Raw genomic sequence first — 19,495 nt, forward strand, 5'->3', positions numbered from 1 at the left:
GAACCCCTGTGAGGTAGAAATATTCCCAGTAAGGGTGTCAGTGGAGTGGATTAGAAAGAGTCCTAGTTAAGTGCCTCTGGAGCTTTTTTTTATGGAAGAGCGTCCTTCAGGCTCTCAGTTTTGTTTGAGGGTGCTCAGTATATTGTCAGCTGCTTGTAACTTGTGATCTTTTAATGTGCCGAGTCTAGCCAGAAACTGCCCTTTGACTACCGTGGGCACAAAGGGAATCTCTGCCTCTCATTTACACCCCAAGAAAGTCTTGTAAAAGCACTCTCCTTCCTGCGTATGTGTATACAAGTGCTGCTCAGGTAACTCCTCACACGCCTTTTTCTTTTCCTCTAGTCAAAAGAATCCTCCTCAGTTCTGAGTTGTGATGTCTCGACCGATGACCAGTTCATTGTGACTGGCTCAGGTGACAAGAAGGCAACTGTGTACGAAGTGATGTACTGAGCATGGAGTGATGGGACCACAATTCAGATTCCCAAAGAGCTTGGAGCCTCGGCCTGTCAGCGGGCAGAAGCTGAGCTGGGGGCCTCCATTTTTAACCAGAACTGTTTTTTGTTTAACTTTATTTTTAAAGAATCTGTGATGTTTTATGCTTGTACTTTTCAGACCTGGGTATTTTGTTTTTGAATTTTTATTTAATGATAATAAAACAGTAAAACTAACACAGAACAGAATGGCCATATATGAACTCAAAATTATCACTTCACTGTTTTTGGAGAAGGTGTTCCCAGGCCCAGCTGTAAACATAGGCCACTGCCTAGAATACCGAATATGGAAAGTACCAAGACAGAGCCTTCTCCCACTTTAGGTCTGTCCACTGATGCCACTTTAAAAAAGTACAATTATGTCACACTGGCCTCAACCTCATCACCCCCTGCCATCAAATCTCCAGGGTGAATCCCCTGCCCTCCCTCACCACCTTGTGGACATCACAATCTTAAATCCAGTCCTGGGTCCAACCCTGCAACTACCATCGTTTGTGCATGCTTGAAAAAGTGCAGTACATGGGAGTTGAAAAGAGCAGCTAGGACTAAGTTTTTCATAGATAAACAGCTGTCCTCAGTGATCCTGATTGTTGAGGGAGTAACAAACCAGCAGCCACAGCAGTTGAATTCTTGAAATACTATTCTACTACATGTCCAATAGCACAAGAATTCTTGTACTTATGAGGACCTGTAGTGGGAATCAGTTGGGCCGTATTAGCTGTCCTACTTTCTATGTTCTGAGATACTAACAGTACCTGAAGGAGAGACATGCAGTGTAGAGGTAAGAGAAGCTCATCCAGAAAAAGAAATATCTACAGTGGACGTGTGTGAACAAAGATTATTCTCCCTACTGTCTGCAGTGTACCCATTATGTTGTACATAATGGATAATAGGAGGGGGGGGGGCAAAATACTGTCTTATGTTGTCCATATGGCTGAGGCTGTGAAAAATGTGGCAGCTGGTTTGGATTTTGGCCATGAGCCCAGGTTCTGCAGAAGAATGGATTTCTGTGGTTCAAGAGTATATGTCCTAGAGAGGAGCACAGAACTGGCAGCTGAGAGATGATGGATTTCCCTGAGATGTGATGGAAGCTATCTTGAGGGTGCTTTGCTTTTTGAGGAGCGTGTGTGTGTTGACGGCTGTACCATTCCTGAATACATTCTGTCCTCATGACTCACAGCTGAAATGGACTTGGGTATCAGTCCCCTTAAACATGGTGGAGGATTAGGACTTGCACCATTTCCAAATCCCTTGTGCTTGATCCAAGACATGGCCTGATGGGATCCTAGATTCCAGGATCATCTCCCAGTACTTATTTGTAACTTAAACTGACGCCCATTGTTAATCCGTATCTTTTCAGCTGTGGCTGCCTTATTCTATGCTGGCAGGACACTGCAATGTCTGTTCCCTTTAGTCCCTCCGGACCGGTCCAGAATGCAGCTGATGGGTTGTGCACACCTTCGAGCAGGTGGAGACTGAAAACTCTTGACTCTAGAGAGCCAAAAATAGCCCTGGCTAACTGGAACTAAACTCGATATCAGTCTCCAGCAGGTGGAAGGTGAGCCCTTTCAGTCTCTTTCTTGCTCTTCTCTCCTCTTCTGGGTTCATAATTATATTTAGGATATTTTATTCTGTGATAGAGAGGTCTTGAGTTTTATTTTTTCTGTGCCCCGATGTCTCTTGCATTGTCTGGAGGCTGAGATCTGCGGGGGTCTCCCTAAGCCTCGGGGGTGTCACACTCAGGTGGCTGGGTCCCTCCCCCCATCTCCTCCCTTGGTCTCCTGCTTTGCTTAATTTCCTGCAGGTTGTCAGCTGGCCTTAAACTCTTCAAGGAAAGAGTGTTTTAGGCTTTGGGAGAGGCAGCTGCGGAAAAAAAAAAGAAAAAACTACAAACGGCAGGCATGAATGAACAGGGCCGATCTGTGTCCTCGGTCGTCAGTAGCTTGCTTTATTTCTTTGATTTTTGACTTCAGCAGACTTTGAAGAACCCCCCCCCCCCCCCCCCCCACCCCATGCCGGCACTATGGCAGAGGAGCTTAAACTATGCTTGGTGTGTCTGCAGCACGGGCTGGTCTCTTCCGGGGTCTGTTAATACTGCATGGCGGTGGACAGAGAAGTGGAGGCGGTCCCTCAAGGGTTGCTTCAGTGTCTGCAGTGGCCATGGTTTCTCGCGATTCGGGCGGCTCTGAGGCAGCGCCGGTTCCAGGAGTAGTAGGAAATGCCACCATTTTAACAGGCTTAGCTGGCAGACAGACCTCTGCAGCACCTGTTGTTAGAACAGGCAGATTTGCCTTTATCTATGCCGGGGGGGGGGGGGGAGCTTTCTGCCTGAATTTGTATTGCAGATATATAAGGCCTTGATGTTGCAGAGGACTATTCCCCTTTCAGCCCCACTTAGAGTGGCATTCACTGCCTGCAAAGCATTCTGGGGGGCCTGGGATCTGGAGGACGATCTGGTGTCCGATCCAGATCAGGAGATGCCCTCTTTGGAGGGGGCAGACTATATAAGAGAGGGAATACTCTCTGAAGACCCCAGCATGATGGAACCGGGTGTGGAGCCCTTCCAGGAGAGGATCCTTCCATGGTTTGAATTTTACACAAGGAAGTTTTGCAAGAGCTCATTTCTTTGGTGGCTACTACCTTGCATTTTGAGGAGGAACAGTCCATGGCCTTGGAGAACCGCAAGGTGGATCTTCTAGTGAAGGGTATTAGAATACCAAGTAAGACCTTTCCTATGCACCAGGATATTCGAAATATTATTCAGGCTCGGTGGGATGTGCCAGACTCCCCCTTTAGACCCGGTTTGTCTCTATCCTGTTCCAGGATGCTGACAAGTCCCTTCTTAAACCCCCTGTGGTTGATGCGATTGTCTCAGTGGTTACGAAGAGGAATACGGTCCCCGTGGATAGGAGCATGGCTCTTAAGGATGTTCAGGGTAAGCGTATGGAAGCTCTCTTAAACAGCAGTTTTGATGTCTCTGCCTTGGCAGTTCAGGCTATCTCTGGTTCCTTAGTTCCTAGGGCATGTTTTTACTGGTATGAGCGGGTTTTAGAGCTTCGGATGATTTGGCCTTAATAGATGCTGAAGTGGCAAAGATTGAGATGGGCTCCTCTTTTTTGGCAGACTCCTTGTATGATTTGCAAAGAGGCTCGTCTAAGTGTGTGATCTTAAGTGTAGACGCTCGCTATGGGTGCAGCTTCTAAGTCGAAGTTGAGTTAAGTTCCCGTTTCTTGGCCCTCTTCTTTTTGGGGAAGAGTTGGACAAGTTGGTCTGAAGTCTGGGAGATACTAAAGTGTCTCGGCTCCCTAAGGAAAGGCCTAGGGTGTAGGTCATTTTCTGCTCACTGCTATAGGGTGGGGGTGAGATTTTCAACAGTATATTCCAGGGAGAGTGGCTCTGGCTCAGGGGTCTTGTTTTCAGAGAAATTGGTCCTTTTGTGAGGCTCGAAGAGGAGGCAGGGACTTAGGACTTCCTTTCAGTCCACTTCCTGTCCTGCCTAATGAAGGTTTCTGGGTCCAGCCTCTAATTCCTGTGGGAGCTCGGTTAACACAGTTTTATTGGAGGTGGGCCCAGATTAACTCTGATCATTGGGTACTAGAGGTTATTCGAGACAGGTACTCCTTAGAATTCGCATAACATCTTCCAGATGCCTTTCTGGAGTCTCCTTGTCGCTCCCGTCGCAAGATGGGGCGATTCGGGATACTCTAGAAAGGCTTCTCGATTTACAGGCTGTTGTCTAGATTCCTCCTAAGAGGTCAGACAAGGTCGTTATTCCATTGATTTTGTCGTGCTGAAGAAGGAGGGATCTTTCTGGACCTCAAGGCGGTCAGTCGGGCTCTCAAGGTCTCTGTTCGTATGGAGACTGTTTGGTCAGTCATAGTGGTGGTCAGCTACGGTGAGTTTTTGACTGTGCTGGATTTGACGGAAGCTTAATAGCATATCCCAATTTGGCCCATGCATCAGCGTTTTCTTCGATTGTGTTTTTGGGTAAGCATTACCAGTTTCATGCTGTTACTTTTGGACTCACTATGGCTCCTCACACATTCACAAAAGTGATGGTGGTGGTGTCTGCGGCTCTCCGGAAGGAAGGCATTTTAGTTCATCTATACCTGGATGATTGGCTGATCAAAGTCTTATCAAGAGAGCATACAGGTCCTGGATCAAATGGTTCAGTTTCTGCGATCCCTGGGTTGGGTGGTTAACTTTCTTAAGAGCCACCTAGTTCTATATCAGTCCCTTGACTACCTAGGGGTTTCCTTCAACACGGTTCAGGGCCGAGTGTTTCTCCCCCAGACCAGGATCCACAAGTTACAGGCCCAGATTCAGGCATTCCTGGTCGGTTCCCTGTGCAAGGGATTATCTTCAAGTGTTTGGCTATATGGCAGCAACGATAGAAGCAATACCATGGGCTAGGATGCACATGAGGGCTCTGAAAAAGTCTCTTTTGTCCAGACAGTCTCAGCAAAGAAATTCCCTACTGGTGAAATTGCCTTTGAGAGCTCAGGAAACGCAGCAGCCTAGGTTGGTGACTACAGGCACCCAACCTGTCCAGGGGAATGCCTCTGGACCAGTCACAATGGATGCCAGCATCAAGGATTAGGGAGCTCACTGTCACGGTCGGTATGTTCAGGGTCTATGGTCTTGCCTGGAAACCTGCTCGATGAGCCTCTTGGAAACCAGGGTGATTCATTTGGTATTGGAAGCATTTTGCCCTCTGCTCATAGGTAAATTGGTGGGCATCCTGTCTGACAATGCCACAACAGTGGCATATGTCATTCGACAAGGAGGAACGAGGTGTCGCCTATTGGACCAGGATGCAGCACAGTTCATGAGTTGGGCGGAGAGTCAATCTGCCATCTCAGCGTCACATGTAGCAGGGACGGCGAATGTTCAGGCGGACTTTCTCAGCTGCCACACTCTAGACCCAGGAGAATGTTCAGGCGGACTTTCTCAGCCGCCACATTCTAGACCCGGGAGAATGGGCTCTCGGGGCAAAGGTGTTTCAAACAGTTGTGGATTGCTGGGGGCTGCCACTCATGGATCTCTTGGCTTCAGATCTCAACGTGAAAGTGCCTCACTACTTCAGTCGAAGGAGAGACCCCAAAGCGAGTGAGGTGAATGCTCTTTTCAGTCCTGGCTGTCAGGGCTTTCTATTTGCTTTTCCTCCATAGCCTCTTCTGTGGGTCATCTAATTCAAAGAATTGAAGCACACAGCAGTCTGGTAATCTTAATAGCTACGCTTTGGCCTCGCAGGCTGTGGTATGCTAATTTCATGCGCCTTCTCGTCGGCCCTCTGCTCAGGTTGCCGGAGTCTCAAGGGCTCTTGGTACAGGGTCCAGTGGTTTACCTAGACCCGACTTGATTTTTATCTTACGGCTTGGTTGACAAAAAGAGGTTACTCCACCAATGTAATTGCCATGATGCTTCAGTCGCCTCGTCGTTCTACTTCTCTTAATTATATCAGACCTTGGTGGGTGTTCAGATTGCGACATTTCTCCATTTTGTGCTTCTAAGCCTGAGGTCTTGGCTTTTTTTGCAGCAAGGTTTTGATAAAGGCTTTGCGCTACCTTCTCTTAGAAATCCAAATAGCGGTGCTCTTGTGCTTTCAAGGGCGTATTCGGGATAAGGCTTTGTCTAGCCATCCGGATATTTCTCTGTTCCTTCGGGGAGCGAGTCGTCTTTGTCCTTCTCCTAGCTAGGGCTATCTTTCCAGTTTGGGATTTGCCCTTGGTTCTGTCAGTTCTTAATAGAGCCCTTTGAGCCCTTGGCTTCCTGCTCTCTGAAGGATTTAACACTTAAAACAGTATTTTTGGTACCAATTCCTTCGGCTCGGATAGTATCGGAGATGCAGGCTTTTTCTGGTCTATTTCCATTTTTGGAATTCTCCAAGGAGCGGCTCATTTTATGCCCGGTTCCTTCCTGTCTCCCTAAGCTCTTGTCATCTCAGTTGGTAGTTTGGGCTGTTTTAGGTTCTTCCTCTGGTTCGGAGGATCAGCGCTGCTTATAGTGTTTGGATGTCAGAAGAGATCTGAAGCACTATGTAAAAGCTACTGCGAACTTCCTGCTGTTTTGGAGGGTCCTGGAAAGGTTTGGCAGTGTCTAAGCCTACCATTTCCAGGTGGCTTAAGGAGATTATTGCTTCCACTTACCTGCTCTCTTGGAAAACTATCCCAGAAGGTGTGAAGGCGCATTCAACCAGAGGTCGTTATGTCGTGGGTGGAGCATTTCCTTGTGCCACCTGAGGAAATTTGTAAGACGGCTACATCATCCTTCTTGCATTACTGGTTACATGTTCAGTGTTGTCAGGAGGCAGTTTTTAGTGCACATGCGTATTCTCACAGTGGGTTTGCTAGGGTCCTTCCCCTGAAGATACTGCTTTGTTACTTCCCATCAGTTGAATTCTGGGCTGGTCTGGAGGGACGCTAAGGAAGGAGAAATTAGATCTTACTTGCTAATTTGCTTTCCTTTAGTCCCTCCCACTAAGTATTTGCAGAGATGATTGGGTTTTTTTTGTTTGTTTGTTTGTTACATTTGTACCACGAGCTTTCCCACTCATGGCAGGCTCAATGCGGCTTTTTTTTTTTTTGGTGACTTTGTTTTTCCCATGGAGCAGCTTTGTGAATTTGCGGTCTTATTCTTTGATCAAAAAAATATATCTTGGTTCAGGTTCATTCGCAGTATGTCCTGCATGGCTGCTTAAATTTCCCAGTGGCACAGAATAGGTTTCCTTTCTTCTTTTTCTGCTTTAAGCCCTGTCTTTGGCCGTTTTCAAGTCCAAACTTAAAGCCCACCTCTTTACCAATGCTTTTGCCTCCTAAACAATACTCACTTGCCCTGTCCTTTATCATCACCTATTTTTTCCCTTACCCTTAATTGTTCTGTCTGTTTGCCCGTCTTATCTAGATTGTAAGCTCTTTGAGCAGGGACTGTCTTTTTGTGTCTGGTGTACAGCGCTGCGTATGCCTTGTAGCGCTATAGAAATGATAAATAGTAGTAGTTCCAGTTAGCCAGGGCTCTTACTGGCTCTTGCTACAGTAAGAGTTTTCAGTCTCCACCTGCTGGAAGTTGTACATAACCTCTTGGTTGCATTCTGGGCTGGTCCAGAGGGCCTAAAGGAAAGAAAATTAGCAGGTAAGATCTAATTTCTCCATTGTAATAGAGGCAGCTCATAGTTTGTGAAGCTTGAAGCATCCATTCAGTGTGTCATGGAGGGAGCTGGGTCTGTGCTAGGTAGACTTAGAGTACAAAGCTTATGTAATATAAATACAGAAACACAGTTGAAAGTTTATTGGTAAAAAAAAGTTAATTATTTCTGCAAATTAGCTTATTCCATTCAGGAACACTTCTGAAATCCTCCTTACCTTCCTAGATGTGTTGCCCTCTAGCGCAAATGCACAGAAAGGTGGATGCTGGTGTCCTGAGAATGACCAGAAGGAGAATCAGGGCTGGCATAGACCTCTATTTCATAATCCTGCACCCTCATGCTCAGGCCTGAGGGCTTTTAAGTACCTGCCTTAGAAGTGGAAGAGGAATGCTGTCATTAACCCCCTGGTTTCCAAGAAAGCACCTGGCTGTTAAATATCTTCTGGGTGATGTTCTTAAGCAGCTGGGTTCTTCAATATATAATCTCATAAACTGTGCCTTTCTTATCCCCAGAACCAGTAACAATAAATTTTTCATCCAGAGAAATGTCGCAGCTCAGCACGGATGAAGACTCTTTGGACTGAAACAATAAGAGATGAAGCAGTGAGAGACCTGAGACTCATTTGCAGGGAAGCCAGAGCAGGAATGTACAAGCGTCAGAGGGGCTCTTGGATATAATATACTGGGACCATTTCTACTTGTAAGGGGGGGGGGGGGGGGGTCTTTATCTGAAATATATTGGCTCCATAGGTACCCTTATTGGGAACATCTGTACTTCACAAAACCCTTTCTGCTAGCCAAATAGTGGTCCTTACCTGGAATATACTGGCTCCATAGGGGGTCCTCCAAGCATTCAGCAGATTGTCTTTTCCAGTACTCACAAACCATTTACCTGCAGAAAGAAAAGATCAGAAGAGGTTCATGCGGTATGAGTGAACATGTCATTTATGTACAGTGCACATAACAGGTCGCACTCACAAACATACTGTTCACCATAAAACCCAGCAACGGGTCTCCACAGTACAGACTGCGATAATTTGAGGGCAAAGCCAGCAGGTACATGCATGTGCAATCACATGACAGTGCTTCCTACCACAGGAGGCAAACTGAAGGGAGAGGACACAACTCTCGTGCAGCTGCAGCTGGTATTTGTCAGGTTTTGAAATGTGTAACACCTCCACGTTGCTACTCTCCATCCCAACAGCCAGCCACTCTCCTGTGGGACAGTACCCTAGTGAGAAGATCTGAGACAAGAAAGATAATCAGAGTACCCCAACGCTCACCTCCCCTAGACTCTGTTCTTAGCAAGTATTCCCAGCACCTTGACAAATCTCTTATTCTCCTCATTGCTGTTTTAGTAATGCCCCACCACCACACACACATTATCTCAATACCACCTTGCCCACTGCCCTCCCCTTACCTGTGAGCTGAAATCATGCTGCTGCAGTTGGCGTCCCTCCCTCAGGTCCCAGCATCGCACAGTATTGTCCAGTCCTCCTGTCCACAGCTTGGTACCATCACTGGAAATATCAATGCAGCTGGCTCCATCTGTGTGTCCTTGGAACTGTCTGTACAAAAAGTAATTCTTTTACTCATGCCCAAGGAGCAAAACCTGGGGTGATAATGACCTAGTTGCTGGGGAGACAGTGTACAGAATGTAAGGAGCAAACCGTGCCAGGAATGCATTGTTGCTTACCTGTAACAGAGGTTCTTTGTAGACAGGGGAATGCAGCCACATCTATTGGTGACATCCTCCAGCAAGAGCCTATGTGAGGTGCTCCTCTAGCTCAGGGAACTTCAGTCTGTATCTGAACATTATACTTAACTTGGTATGACAGGATGTTGAGTGGGAAAAATATGGCTACATTCCCCTGCTGTCTGCAGAGAACCCCCGATACAGGTAAGCAGCTGTGTCTTCTCCACTGACAAATGGGAGATGCAGGTATACTTGCTGGTGATTCCAGAGTTGAAGCTCACTCCAATGAGTAGCGTACACTTGGTGGCCTGATTGCACAAAAGGAGGGTGGAATGACTTCTTAAGGATGAGTAAGTAGTTCAAATATAACCCTTTCCCCCCTGTGGCAAGATGGCACAACTACAGCTTTGAGGGCTTCCAGCTCCCCAACCAGAATAGGCATGTGGTGGTTTGGAATTCTAGATGCCCTTATTGGGGAGATGCTGATTAAATTCATCCTGTAGTCCTGGTTGATGATTTGTAAAACCCCATCGGTCTGTGGTAAGGGAAGGCCATGCTTCTCTGAATAACTGAAGTCTGCCTCATGCCAGAAGATAGGGAAAAGGAAAAATTGAGTTTGAAGACAGTCACAGCCCAGGCAGATGGCTACCTTTTTCCTGTGATCCTTGCCTCTGGGAGCATGTTATGGCTGACAGGCATTGCGGAGGTGGTTTGGCATATGGATAATAATGTTTCCTTGGGTAGAATTGCTGTGGGTGTGGCTCTCTGTAAAGGGTATGTGCCCCCCTCCCAGTGGTGTGGTCCTGGCTGCTCCACCGGTGTGGAGGAATTTTATATATAATATGGGACATGTCTTTGATTTTTGTCTCTAATAGTTTCTCCCACTTACAAGGAGCATTGGCCAAGTGATCGTGCAAGTTTTCATGGAGGCCTAACACGTGTAGCCACGCTGTTCTTCAAGCTGTGATTGTTATTGCTGCCATTTGCAAAGCTGATCATAGCATCATAGATGGGCCCACTAATTAGGTGGAGAAACATTCCTGTACAAAGATGAGGTGCTGGGGAAGATGGTCTTGGGAGAAAACTGGGGATTTGGAACCTCAAGAGGCTGTTGTAACAGTATGATTGTAATAGAGCATCTGTAAATGGTAAGCTAGAATCTTTAAGGTTAGCTCTGGTACTCTTTGTGCCCCACTATGTTTAGGATTTTTTGATCCTTGCCTGAGGGTGCACTGCTGTTTGGTTTATCCATCTTGGACTACTTGAGAGTCACTTCAGAAACCACCGACTGGTGAAGAAGTTTGGCCATGTTTTGATGCTTCAACTTTGTATTCTAATTCTGGGTGTTCAGAGACTGCCTGAATGGAGAATGGCATTTTCCACAAGTTGAGTTATAAGTCCTGGGATACCTGATGGACTTGGATGTGCCAGAGACTCTTTGGGTGCTCTCACTGGATGATGGAAGTCTCCTTTAGTCCTTGGCGCCTTTGTGACACCCAGAGACAGTCAATAATTTTAATTACAAATTTTGAGCATGACGTATTCTCTGGTGGGGAGGAGGGTACCTGGACTGCAGTTGTCTAGGGGGAGAGGAGGGGGCAGTTTCTCCAAATGGGTTAGTTTTGCACATACTATGACAGAAATTAACCTTACTCCTAAGCCAGGGCATCAATCTCAAATTTACTGCTAATGTGCACTGTAGTTCTTGCTTTATGCCAAAGACAGCTTCTTTCTGGAGTTCATAAGATATTGTGTATAGGCAATTTATCCACCTGTGTTTGGAAATTCTTTTAATGATGTCTGTGTCTCCCAAAACAATGGGAAATATTTCCATATCCTTGTGCCACATTTTCTTTTAGTCTTAGTCTGCATTTCTTGATACTTTAAGATCTTTTCTCTCTCTACACAATTTATTAAATAGTCACTTGGGACTGACACCACTATAATCAATGCTGTTCTGGCATTTTTCTCTTTCGCCACTATGGCTTCCTGGTACACAGCTTTTTATCTATTAGAATGGTGATCACAACATCTTCATTCTCTGTGATTCACTTAGGGTCATGATCCCAGTGCTTTTCCGGTACAGCAATGTTGTAGTATTTACAAAGTTTGTAATGGATGAGATGAGCCACTTTGCTGTGCCTTTCTGTATAGAGATTTTCTGCCATCAGAATTTCACAGACACTTCACTACTACTGGGACTGTTGCCTTCTTGAATCCACCCTTTCACTTCCCCATTGGAGCGGAGCAGAGTGCCATACTTGATGCTCTGAAGGGGCAGGACCAGTCCCTCTAGTCACACCCCTCCAGGCACACACCCACAGCCATGTCCCAGGGCAGGAATGTGCCTTTGTAGAGACTGGGACCTTGGCAAGTGTCCTGAACAAAGAAGGCTATCCACCACACTGCCTGCAGATGTTCCAGAGTGCTCCAGGGGTTTTCATCTGCAATCCACACTGGCCTGACCTGAAGCTCTGAGCCTTGCCTCCCTAGATGTTTCCCTTTCCATGGCTGGTGTGGGACGGGGGGAAACCCTGCCCCTACAACCTGAAGCTCTGACTGAGAATACCAGTGCCTCCCAAAAAGGTGGTGCAGTGGTGTCTCTTCAATCTGTGCCAACATTGAAAGACTCTAAAGTTAGACCAGGATCTAGTGGAGCTCAGGTACCAGCTATAGTGCCTCTTGTTTACGATAAAATGTCAGCTACATCAATCTCAGTTGGACAATCAAAGGTCTCTTTAAAGGATGTGTTTGAAGTAGTTTCCAGCATGGTCAAGAATTTGCAGGATAATATTGCTAAGTTTACTAAGTTCACTGAGGAAACTGCTTCTAAATCTATGGTTCAAGATTTGAAGATTTGCAAGTTGGTGTAGGATATAGAAAAGCTCAACTTTCAGACTGCTCAATTCCATTTTGCTTTAACAGCAGACTCTAAAGACAATTTGATGATCCATTTACAAATGGAGACTTTGGAAAACAGTGCTAGGCCATGTAATTTGAGATTGTTGAACTTTCCTATTACTCATTTTCTTTCTCCCCTTTAATAATTTAAAAAGTATGTTTAAGCTGTTTTACAAATTAATTTTTGGATTTAGGAGTGAGGACTCTATTATCTTCCTAGGAAGGTGAGATTTCAGAATAATGAAGAGGGGGTAGACAATTTAGTTTCACTGGACAGTTTCGATCTCTCTAACTTCTTGGAATCTTCTCAAAATAATATCTCAAAAAGGGCCACTCTGTTAATTACCTTAGCTTCACTTGACAAAATATGCTAATTCTTAAATCTTTATTTTCTAAAAAGGCATTTCCTTTTTGTGGTCAAACAATTTCTGTATTTCTTGATGTGCCAGGTCTACTCAGTTGAGGAACATTTTTTCTTTAGCTCAAGCCTGGGGTGTTAGCTGTCAGGGGCACCTTCTTTCTTAAATTCCCATGTAAGTGCCTGGTCACCTATGAAAATAATTCTTTTATTTTTCTTGACCTCAGTCACTTAGAGAATTTTATTTCAACAAAGGCAGTATCAATTTCTTAATCGGTTAATGCGTTTTCATGTTGGTTATTAGGGTTATTTAGGAATTCTATAAATGTATCTGATATTGATAGGGTTTTTTTTCTTTTTGTTTTTCTTCGCTTTCCAGGTGGGTCCTTCATAATGTGGGCTTGAACATGTGTGTGATAATTTTACTGTAATGTTATTTTTGTAACATGATATAAATGAAATTAAAAAAAGAATTTCACAACCACCTACAAGATGTGATCATAACTTGGGCAAAGCTTATGGATGGGCAGGTGTATGGTAGGCTGCAAGCACAATTTCTGTCTTCAGGATCTCTAAGGATAGTAGCCAAGGCTGTAGATGATGGTAATAGATCATCACTAACTGATGACCTAGAAGGGGGAAAAAGGTGGCTTAGAAGGGATGTTTCCAGGAATGTGGCCCATGAAAAGACCATTTGTTGGGAGGCAGTTCTCAGGGTAGCGGGTATCCTACACCTATGGCTAGAAGGTAGGGTAGAGCTCTTTTTTTTTTTTTTAAACCTCTGGAGGAGGAGCGCAGTATTTCGACCCATGACCGGCAAGTTGGAGACAGGTTCGATGCATAGTGTGGGCATGTTTTTGTGAGAGGACTGTGAATTGTTAGCAGCTTGTTTAGGATGAAGGAAACGTTCCAGAGAGTCGCTGTTGCTTACCTGAGCACAGGGCCTTAGGGTGTGAGTCTCGCTGCTTGGCCATTGACTTGTTGGTTTCCTTTTTGCCAGACTTAGGGGCTGTGCTGTCTTACTCATCCTTCCATTTTTCTAGCTGGATCCTGGAGTCTACGGCCCCATGGTCTTTCATTGTAGCTCTGTGGTGTTTTGCACCTTGCTTTTAATGGATGTCTCCCTGAGGGGAGGGGATGAATGGTGAGAAGAAATTAGAGTGGAGAAACAGTCCCTGCTTGTCAGGTCATGAGCTTCAGTTGTCTGTGATGCCACCGGTGTGAGTACTACCCCTGGGTAGCTAGACATCTTTGTCCCCTTCTTCACTACCTCCCCTAAGGAGCCGTGTCAGAGTCCGTTAGAAGAAGTGTATCGTGCATGCAAGGTTTCCTTGAGTCAGTCCCAGAGGGGCATTTGGGCTTGGCACTGTCATGACAACTTTGTACCTGCCTTTTTTTTTTTTTTTATTTAATTATGTATTTTTGTTTGTTAGGAATGGAGAAGAGAACTGTAATGTCAAGTCTGGTGGAGAAAACAAAAAAGACTGAAGGGTTAGAGGAGGAGCTATGATCAGTACAGAAACAGCCATGCATGCTTAAGGGGCTCTTAAAAGAGAGGGTCCTTGAGCTACAGGAGAGCACCAGCCAGATGCCATCCTCAGCAAGTGTACCTGCATCTCACTTGTTTATTGATAAAGAACTTGCCCATTCACCTGCTTTGTGAGCTTACCTAATCAGGCTCTGGTTTTGCAGGTCCCACACCACAATGTTTCCATCACTGCAGCAAGAGAAGCACAGCTTGGCGTCGGGGCTTATGGCCAGAGCATAGCAGGCAGGAGCAGAGGAGGTCAGCTCTGCCTTTATCCGGGGAGTAACTGCTGCCAGGTCCCACACTGACAGTGTACTGGCTTCCCCACCCACAATGAGGCTGTGCCCATCTGGAAGGAGCTTACAGGACCGGATGTAGTTATCTCTGTTCTATGGAAGCAGCAAAAAACATACAAAAGTAATAATAATATGAGACATATAAGATTAATCATCAGTGACTGGGACACACCTGCCCCCCCTTCCTTCCTTCCTATTCGTTCACAGAGGTACACAGAATAGCTTTGTCTTCCTATGCCAAGTGAACTCTTCAGACTGTTTGAAGATGATTGCTATCTTGGTGCACTGGATCTTTCCTATCATCTTAATTAAGCTTTTTTTTCTCATTTTGTTTTTAGTCGTCTCTTCGCCACCCTTAACTCCCTCCTCAAAGTGCCCTCTGCTCCCACCCCCCCCCCCCCCTCGCTCTCTCCTCAATCACTGGCTGACTACTTCCGTGACAAGGTGCAAAAGATCAACCTTGAGTTTACTACCAAGCCACCTCCTCCTCTTCACCCTTCAACCCTCTCCCTCAACCAACCAACCCAGACCTCCTTCTCCTCCTTTCCTGATATCTCCGAGGAGGAAACCGCCCGCCTTCTTTCCTCCTCAAAATGCACCACTTGTTCCTCTGATCCCTTCCCCACCAACTTACTTAACACCATCTCTCCTACTATCTCCCCTCCATCTGTCATATCCTCAACCTCTCTCTCTCCACTGCAACTGTCCCCGACACCTTCAAGCATGCCGTAGTCACGCCACTCCTCAAAAAACCATCACTAGACCCTACCTGTCCCTCCAACTACCACCCCATCTCCCTCCTACCCTTCCTCTCCAAGATACTTGAGCGCGCAGTCCACAGCTGCTGCCTTGATTTTCTCTCCTCTCATGCCATCCTCGATCCGCTTCAATCCGGTTTTCGCCCTCTTCACTCGACAGAAACAGCACTCTCTAAAGTCTGTAATGACCTGTTCCTTGCCAAATCCAGAGGCCACTACTCCATCCTCATCCTCCTCGATCTATCCGCCGCTTTTGACACTGTCAATCATGACTTACTTCTTGCCACACTGTCCTCATTTGGGTTCCAGGGCTCTGTCCTCTCCTGGTTCTCCTCCTATCTCTCCCACCGCACCTTCAAAGTTCACTCTCATGGATCTTCCTCCACCCCATCCCCTTATCTGTTGGTGTTCCCCAGGGATCTGTCCTTGGACCCCTTCTCTTCTCAATCTACACCTCTTCCCTGGGCTCCCTGATCTCATCTCATGGTTTCCAGTATCATCTCTATGCTGATGACACCCAACTGTATCTCTCCACACCAGACATCACCGCGGATACCCAGGCAAAGGTATCGGCCTGCTTATCCGACATTGCTGCCTGGATGTCCAACCGCCACCTGAAACTGAACATGTCCAAGACCGAGCTTATCGTATTTCCACCCAAACCCACTTCTCCTCTTCCTCCACTTTCTATCTCAGTTGATAACACCCTCATCCTCCCCGTCTCATCTGCCCGCAACCTCGGAGTCATCTTTGACTCCTCTCTCTCCTTCTCTGCGCATATCCAGCAGATAGCCAAGACCTGTCGCTTCTTCCTCTTTAACATCAGCAAAATTCGCCCTTTCCTCTCTGAACACACCACCCGAACTCTCGTCCACGCTCTCATTACCTCTCGCCTGGACTACTGCAACTTACTCCTCACCGGCCTCCCACTTAGCCATCTATCCCCCCTTCAATCTGTTCAGAACTCTGCTGCACGTCTCATATTCCGCCAGAACCGATATACTCATATCACCCCTCTCCTCAGGTCACTTCACTGGCTTCTGATCAGATACCGCATTCAATTCAATCTTCTCCTTCTTACCTACAAATGCACTCAGTCTGCTGCCCCTCATTATCTTTCTACCCTCATCTCCCCTTACGTTCCCGCCCGTAACCTCCATTCACAGGATAAATCCCTCCTCTCAGTACCCTTCTCCACCACCGCCAACTCCAGACTCCGCTCATTCTGCCTCGCCTCACCCTATTCTTGGAACAACCTTCCTGAGCCCTTACGTCAAGCCCCCTCCCTGCCCGTCTTCAAGTCTTTGCTTAAAGCCCACCTCTTCAATGCTGCGTTCGACACCTAACCCTTACCGTTCAGTGAATCCAGACTGCCCCAATTTGACTGCCCCTATCGGACCGACCGTTCACTTGTCTATTAGATTGTAAGCTCTTTGAGCAGGGACTGTCTCTCTTTGTTAAATTGTACAACGCTGCGTAACCCTAGTAGCGCTCTAGAAATGTGTAGTAGTAGTAGCCTGTACATCACTTTGGCCTGTTTGACAGATAAAGAGGTACAGCAATTTTTAATATAATTTTAAAAGAACTCCTGTGATTCATACAGCAAGGAGATATTCTAGTGTACAAAATCTGTTTCCCCTCACTGTCTTCCTCTGAGAGTAGCCACACTGAGTTACATAAGAATAGCTCTACTGGGTCAGAGCAATGCTCCATTTAGCCCAGTATCTTGCTTCCAACAGTGGCCAATCCAGGTCACAAGTACCTGGCATAAACCCACTTAGTAGCAACATTCATGCTACCAGTCCCAGGTCAAGCAGTGGCTTTCTCCATGTCCATCTCAATAACAGACTGTGGACATTTCTTCTAGGAACGTCTCCAAACCTTTTTTAAACCCAGATAAGCTAACTGCTGTTTCCACATCTTCTGGCAGCGAGTTCCAGAGCTTAACTATTCTTTGAGTGAAAACAATATTTCTTCCTATTTGTTTTAAAAGTATTACCATGCAATGTCATTGAGTGACCCCTGGTCTTTGCACTTTTTGAAATGAAAGAATAAAATCCTAAATCCTAATAATAATAAAAATAATTGGTTCACTTCTACCTGTTCTACACCACTCGGGATTTTATAGGCCACAATCATAGCCCCCCCCCCCCCCCCCCCCCCCCCCCCCCCCCCTCAGCCATCTCTTTTCTGAGCTGAAGAGCCCTAACCTCTTTAGCTGTTCCTTATGAGGGAGGAGTTCTATCCTCTTTATCATTTTGGTCGCTCTTTGAACCTTTTCTAATTCTGCTATATCTTTTTTGAGATACAGCAACCAGAACTGAATGCAACACTCAAGATGAGGTTGCACTGAGAGACCTGTTCCTCCAAATACTTCCAGATTGCTCCCTTACCAGGCAGTCCAGCTGTGCCACAGGTGTCTTGGTACCTGGCTGTGCCACATCCCACACCTTCACACAGCCCTTCCCACCTGTGTACACATGTCGTGTGGAGTTGCTGATGGTGACTGCACACACCACCTCTCCATGACTGAGTGTGTGCAGCTGGCGGGCATCACGTGGAATTCCTGAGCCGTGGAGGGCATTGGGTGGAAAGAGAACCGGCTGCATCTGCCCATCAGCACTGACATGGAAGGAATAGGTCCTGGGTGGAAAGAAAATAGGAAAGAGACACTGAATAGTAGAGTTTAGTAGTTGGTCGGGATGAGCAGACTAGGTAAGCCATATGGCCTTTAAGAGTTGTCATTTTCTATTTCTATGAATATATAGGAAGATGGAAGAAATGCACAGCACAAGCTATAAAAAGGGGAAGGAGGGGGGTGGTATGCAGAGCACAAACTGTGGGTGGGTTGCAATACATGGAGCAGTGGGGTCATAAGAGCTCAGTGAGGAGATATAACAAGAATTTACTTTCTTTATAGAATATAAAAAATGCATAAGATCATTAAAAAAACACAAGTATTTGGATAGGATTGTTTAATGATATAATTCTGGGGATCGATAAGGTCCATTCACTCACACACACACACACACTGTCCACCCCCCTCCATTCCCATCTCACAGAACAGACCTAGCCACACCTATTAGCTGTGTTTCATAGAAGACCAGTACTGGCAGTGACCTAGGAACTCTTCTTCCCTTCCTGAGACCCTGTATTTTTTTTTTCAGACTTACGGTTTTCCTGTAGGTGCTGAGGTCACACCAGATGAGGCAGATGAGGGTCTTATTTGTGGATGAGGTTCAAATGCCATCTGGAAAGCAAAAGAACTTGTTTAATGGGTTACAAAAGAGGTATCGGGGTTCAGCAGATTGGAAGTGACCCCCTAGAGGTCTAGTCTCCCTCTGTCTTGCCACCCCTCAATGTTCACTCCCTCCCTCTATTCCTCACTGCTCCAGTGGCGTAGCCAGAAGTCAATTTTTGGGTGGGCCAACAGGTTGGATGGGTGGGCACTAGACAGTGGTGTGCTGGTAAATGTTTAACAACAGGCTCTCTCCCTGGTCCACCTCTGCACCTCCCCTCAAAATTGCAGAGCTGGCTATAGCCGGGGAGAGAGCCTGGGGGGGGGGGGGGGGCAATGCATTACTCTCTCCAGGAAAAAAAATTTAAATGATCCCAGGTTCTAATTTAATTCATGTTTAATGTGGGATAAAATACCATAAATGAGTAAATAAATATAAACTTTTAATGTTGAGCACCTGATTCTGAAAGTGGACATATTCCAAACACTATAATGAAAATAAAATGATTTTTTTCTACCTTTGTTGTCTGGTGACTGTTTTTCTGATCATGCTGGCCCAGTATCCGATTCTGCTGCTATCTGTCCTCTTAACTCCATTTCCAGGGCTTCCTTTCCATTTATTTCTTTACTTTCCTGCTTTCTTCTTCATTTCTTGCTCTATACCCATAAGTAAAAGCTGGGTCCTCCACAGACTTGACTGTCCAGTGGATCCAGCTTCTGCCTATTTTCTTCATCCATGTGCAGTTTTTCTCCTCTCTTCCTTTTCCCTCATCTCATCTCCTTCCTTACTCTTCCATCCCCTCCATCCATGTCCATCATTTCTTCTCTCTCCCTTCCCTCTCTTCCATCCATGTGCAGCAACCCTCCTCTCCCCTGCCCTCCCCTTCATACACCCATGTCCAGCAACCTTCCTATCTCCTCTTTCCTCCCCTCCATCCACGCATGTCCAGCAACTCTCCTCTCCCCTCCAGCCATCCATACCTAGCAATTCTCCTCTCTGCCCTGCCCCTATCCAGCCATACCCAGCAATTCTGTTCTTGCCCCTGCCCCCCTCTATCCATCTATACCATACCCAGCAATTCTCTT

General features: G+C 46.2%; 2 protein-coding genes across 6 annotated transcripts in view; one reads left to right on the plus strand and one right to left on the minus strand.

Annotated features, from left to right (window-relative positions):
- The window catches only part of LOC115479671 (transducin-like enhancer protein 1), a 39,697-nt gene extending 39,029 nt beyond the window's left edge, over positions 1-668 (plus strand). For both annotated transcript variants that reach the window (XM_030217746.1, XM_030217745.1), the window contains exon 21: positions 343-668. In XM_030217746.1, the coding sequence (XP_030073606.1) occupies positions 343-450 (108 nt within the window). In that variant the 3' untranslated portion in view covers positions 451-668. The remainder of the gene's footprint in view (positions 1-342) is intronic.
- Positions 669-7,755: 7,087 nt separating this feature from the next.
- LOC115480692 (transducin-like enhancer protein 2) overlaps positions 7,756-19,495 on the minus strand; it is a 64,117-nt gene continuing 52,377 nt past the window's right edge. For all 4 annotated transcript variants that reach the window (XM_030219537.1, XM_030219536.1, XM_030219535.1 and 1 more), the window contains 7 exons: positions 18,345-18,421; positions 17,565-17,814; positions 14,259-14,506; positions 9,055-9,202; positions 8,728-8,878; positions 8,450-8,526; positions 7,756-8,214 (listed from right to left, as the gene is read on the minus strand). In XM_030219537.1, the coding sequence (XP_030075397.1) occupies positions 8,107-8,214; positions 8,450-8,526; positions 8,728-8,878; positions 9,055-9,202; positions 14,259-14,506; positions 17,565-17,814; positions 18,345-18,421 (1,059 nt within the window). In that variant the 3' untranslated portion in view covers positions 7,756-8,106. The remainder of the gene's footprint in view (positions 8,215-8,449; positions 8,527-8,727; positions 8,879-9,054; positions 9,203-14,258; positions 14,507-17,564; positions 17,815-18,344; positions 18,422-19,495) is intronic.

Source organism: Microcaecilia unicolor, chromosome 11, assembly GCF_901765095.1.
Source record: "Microcaecilia unicolor chromosome 11, aMicUni1.1, whole genome shotgun sequence".
Classification (NCBI taxonomy): Eukaryota; Metazoa; Chordata; class Amphibia; order Gymnophiona; family Siphonopidae; genus Microcaecilia; species Microcaecilia unicolor.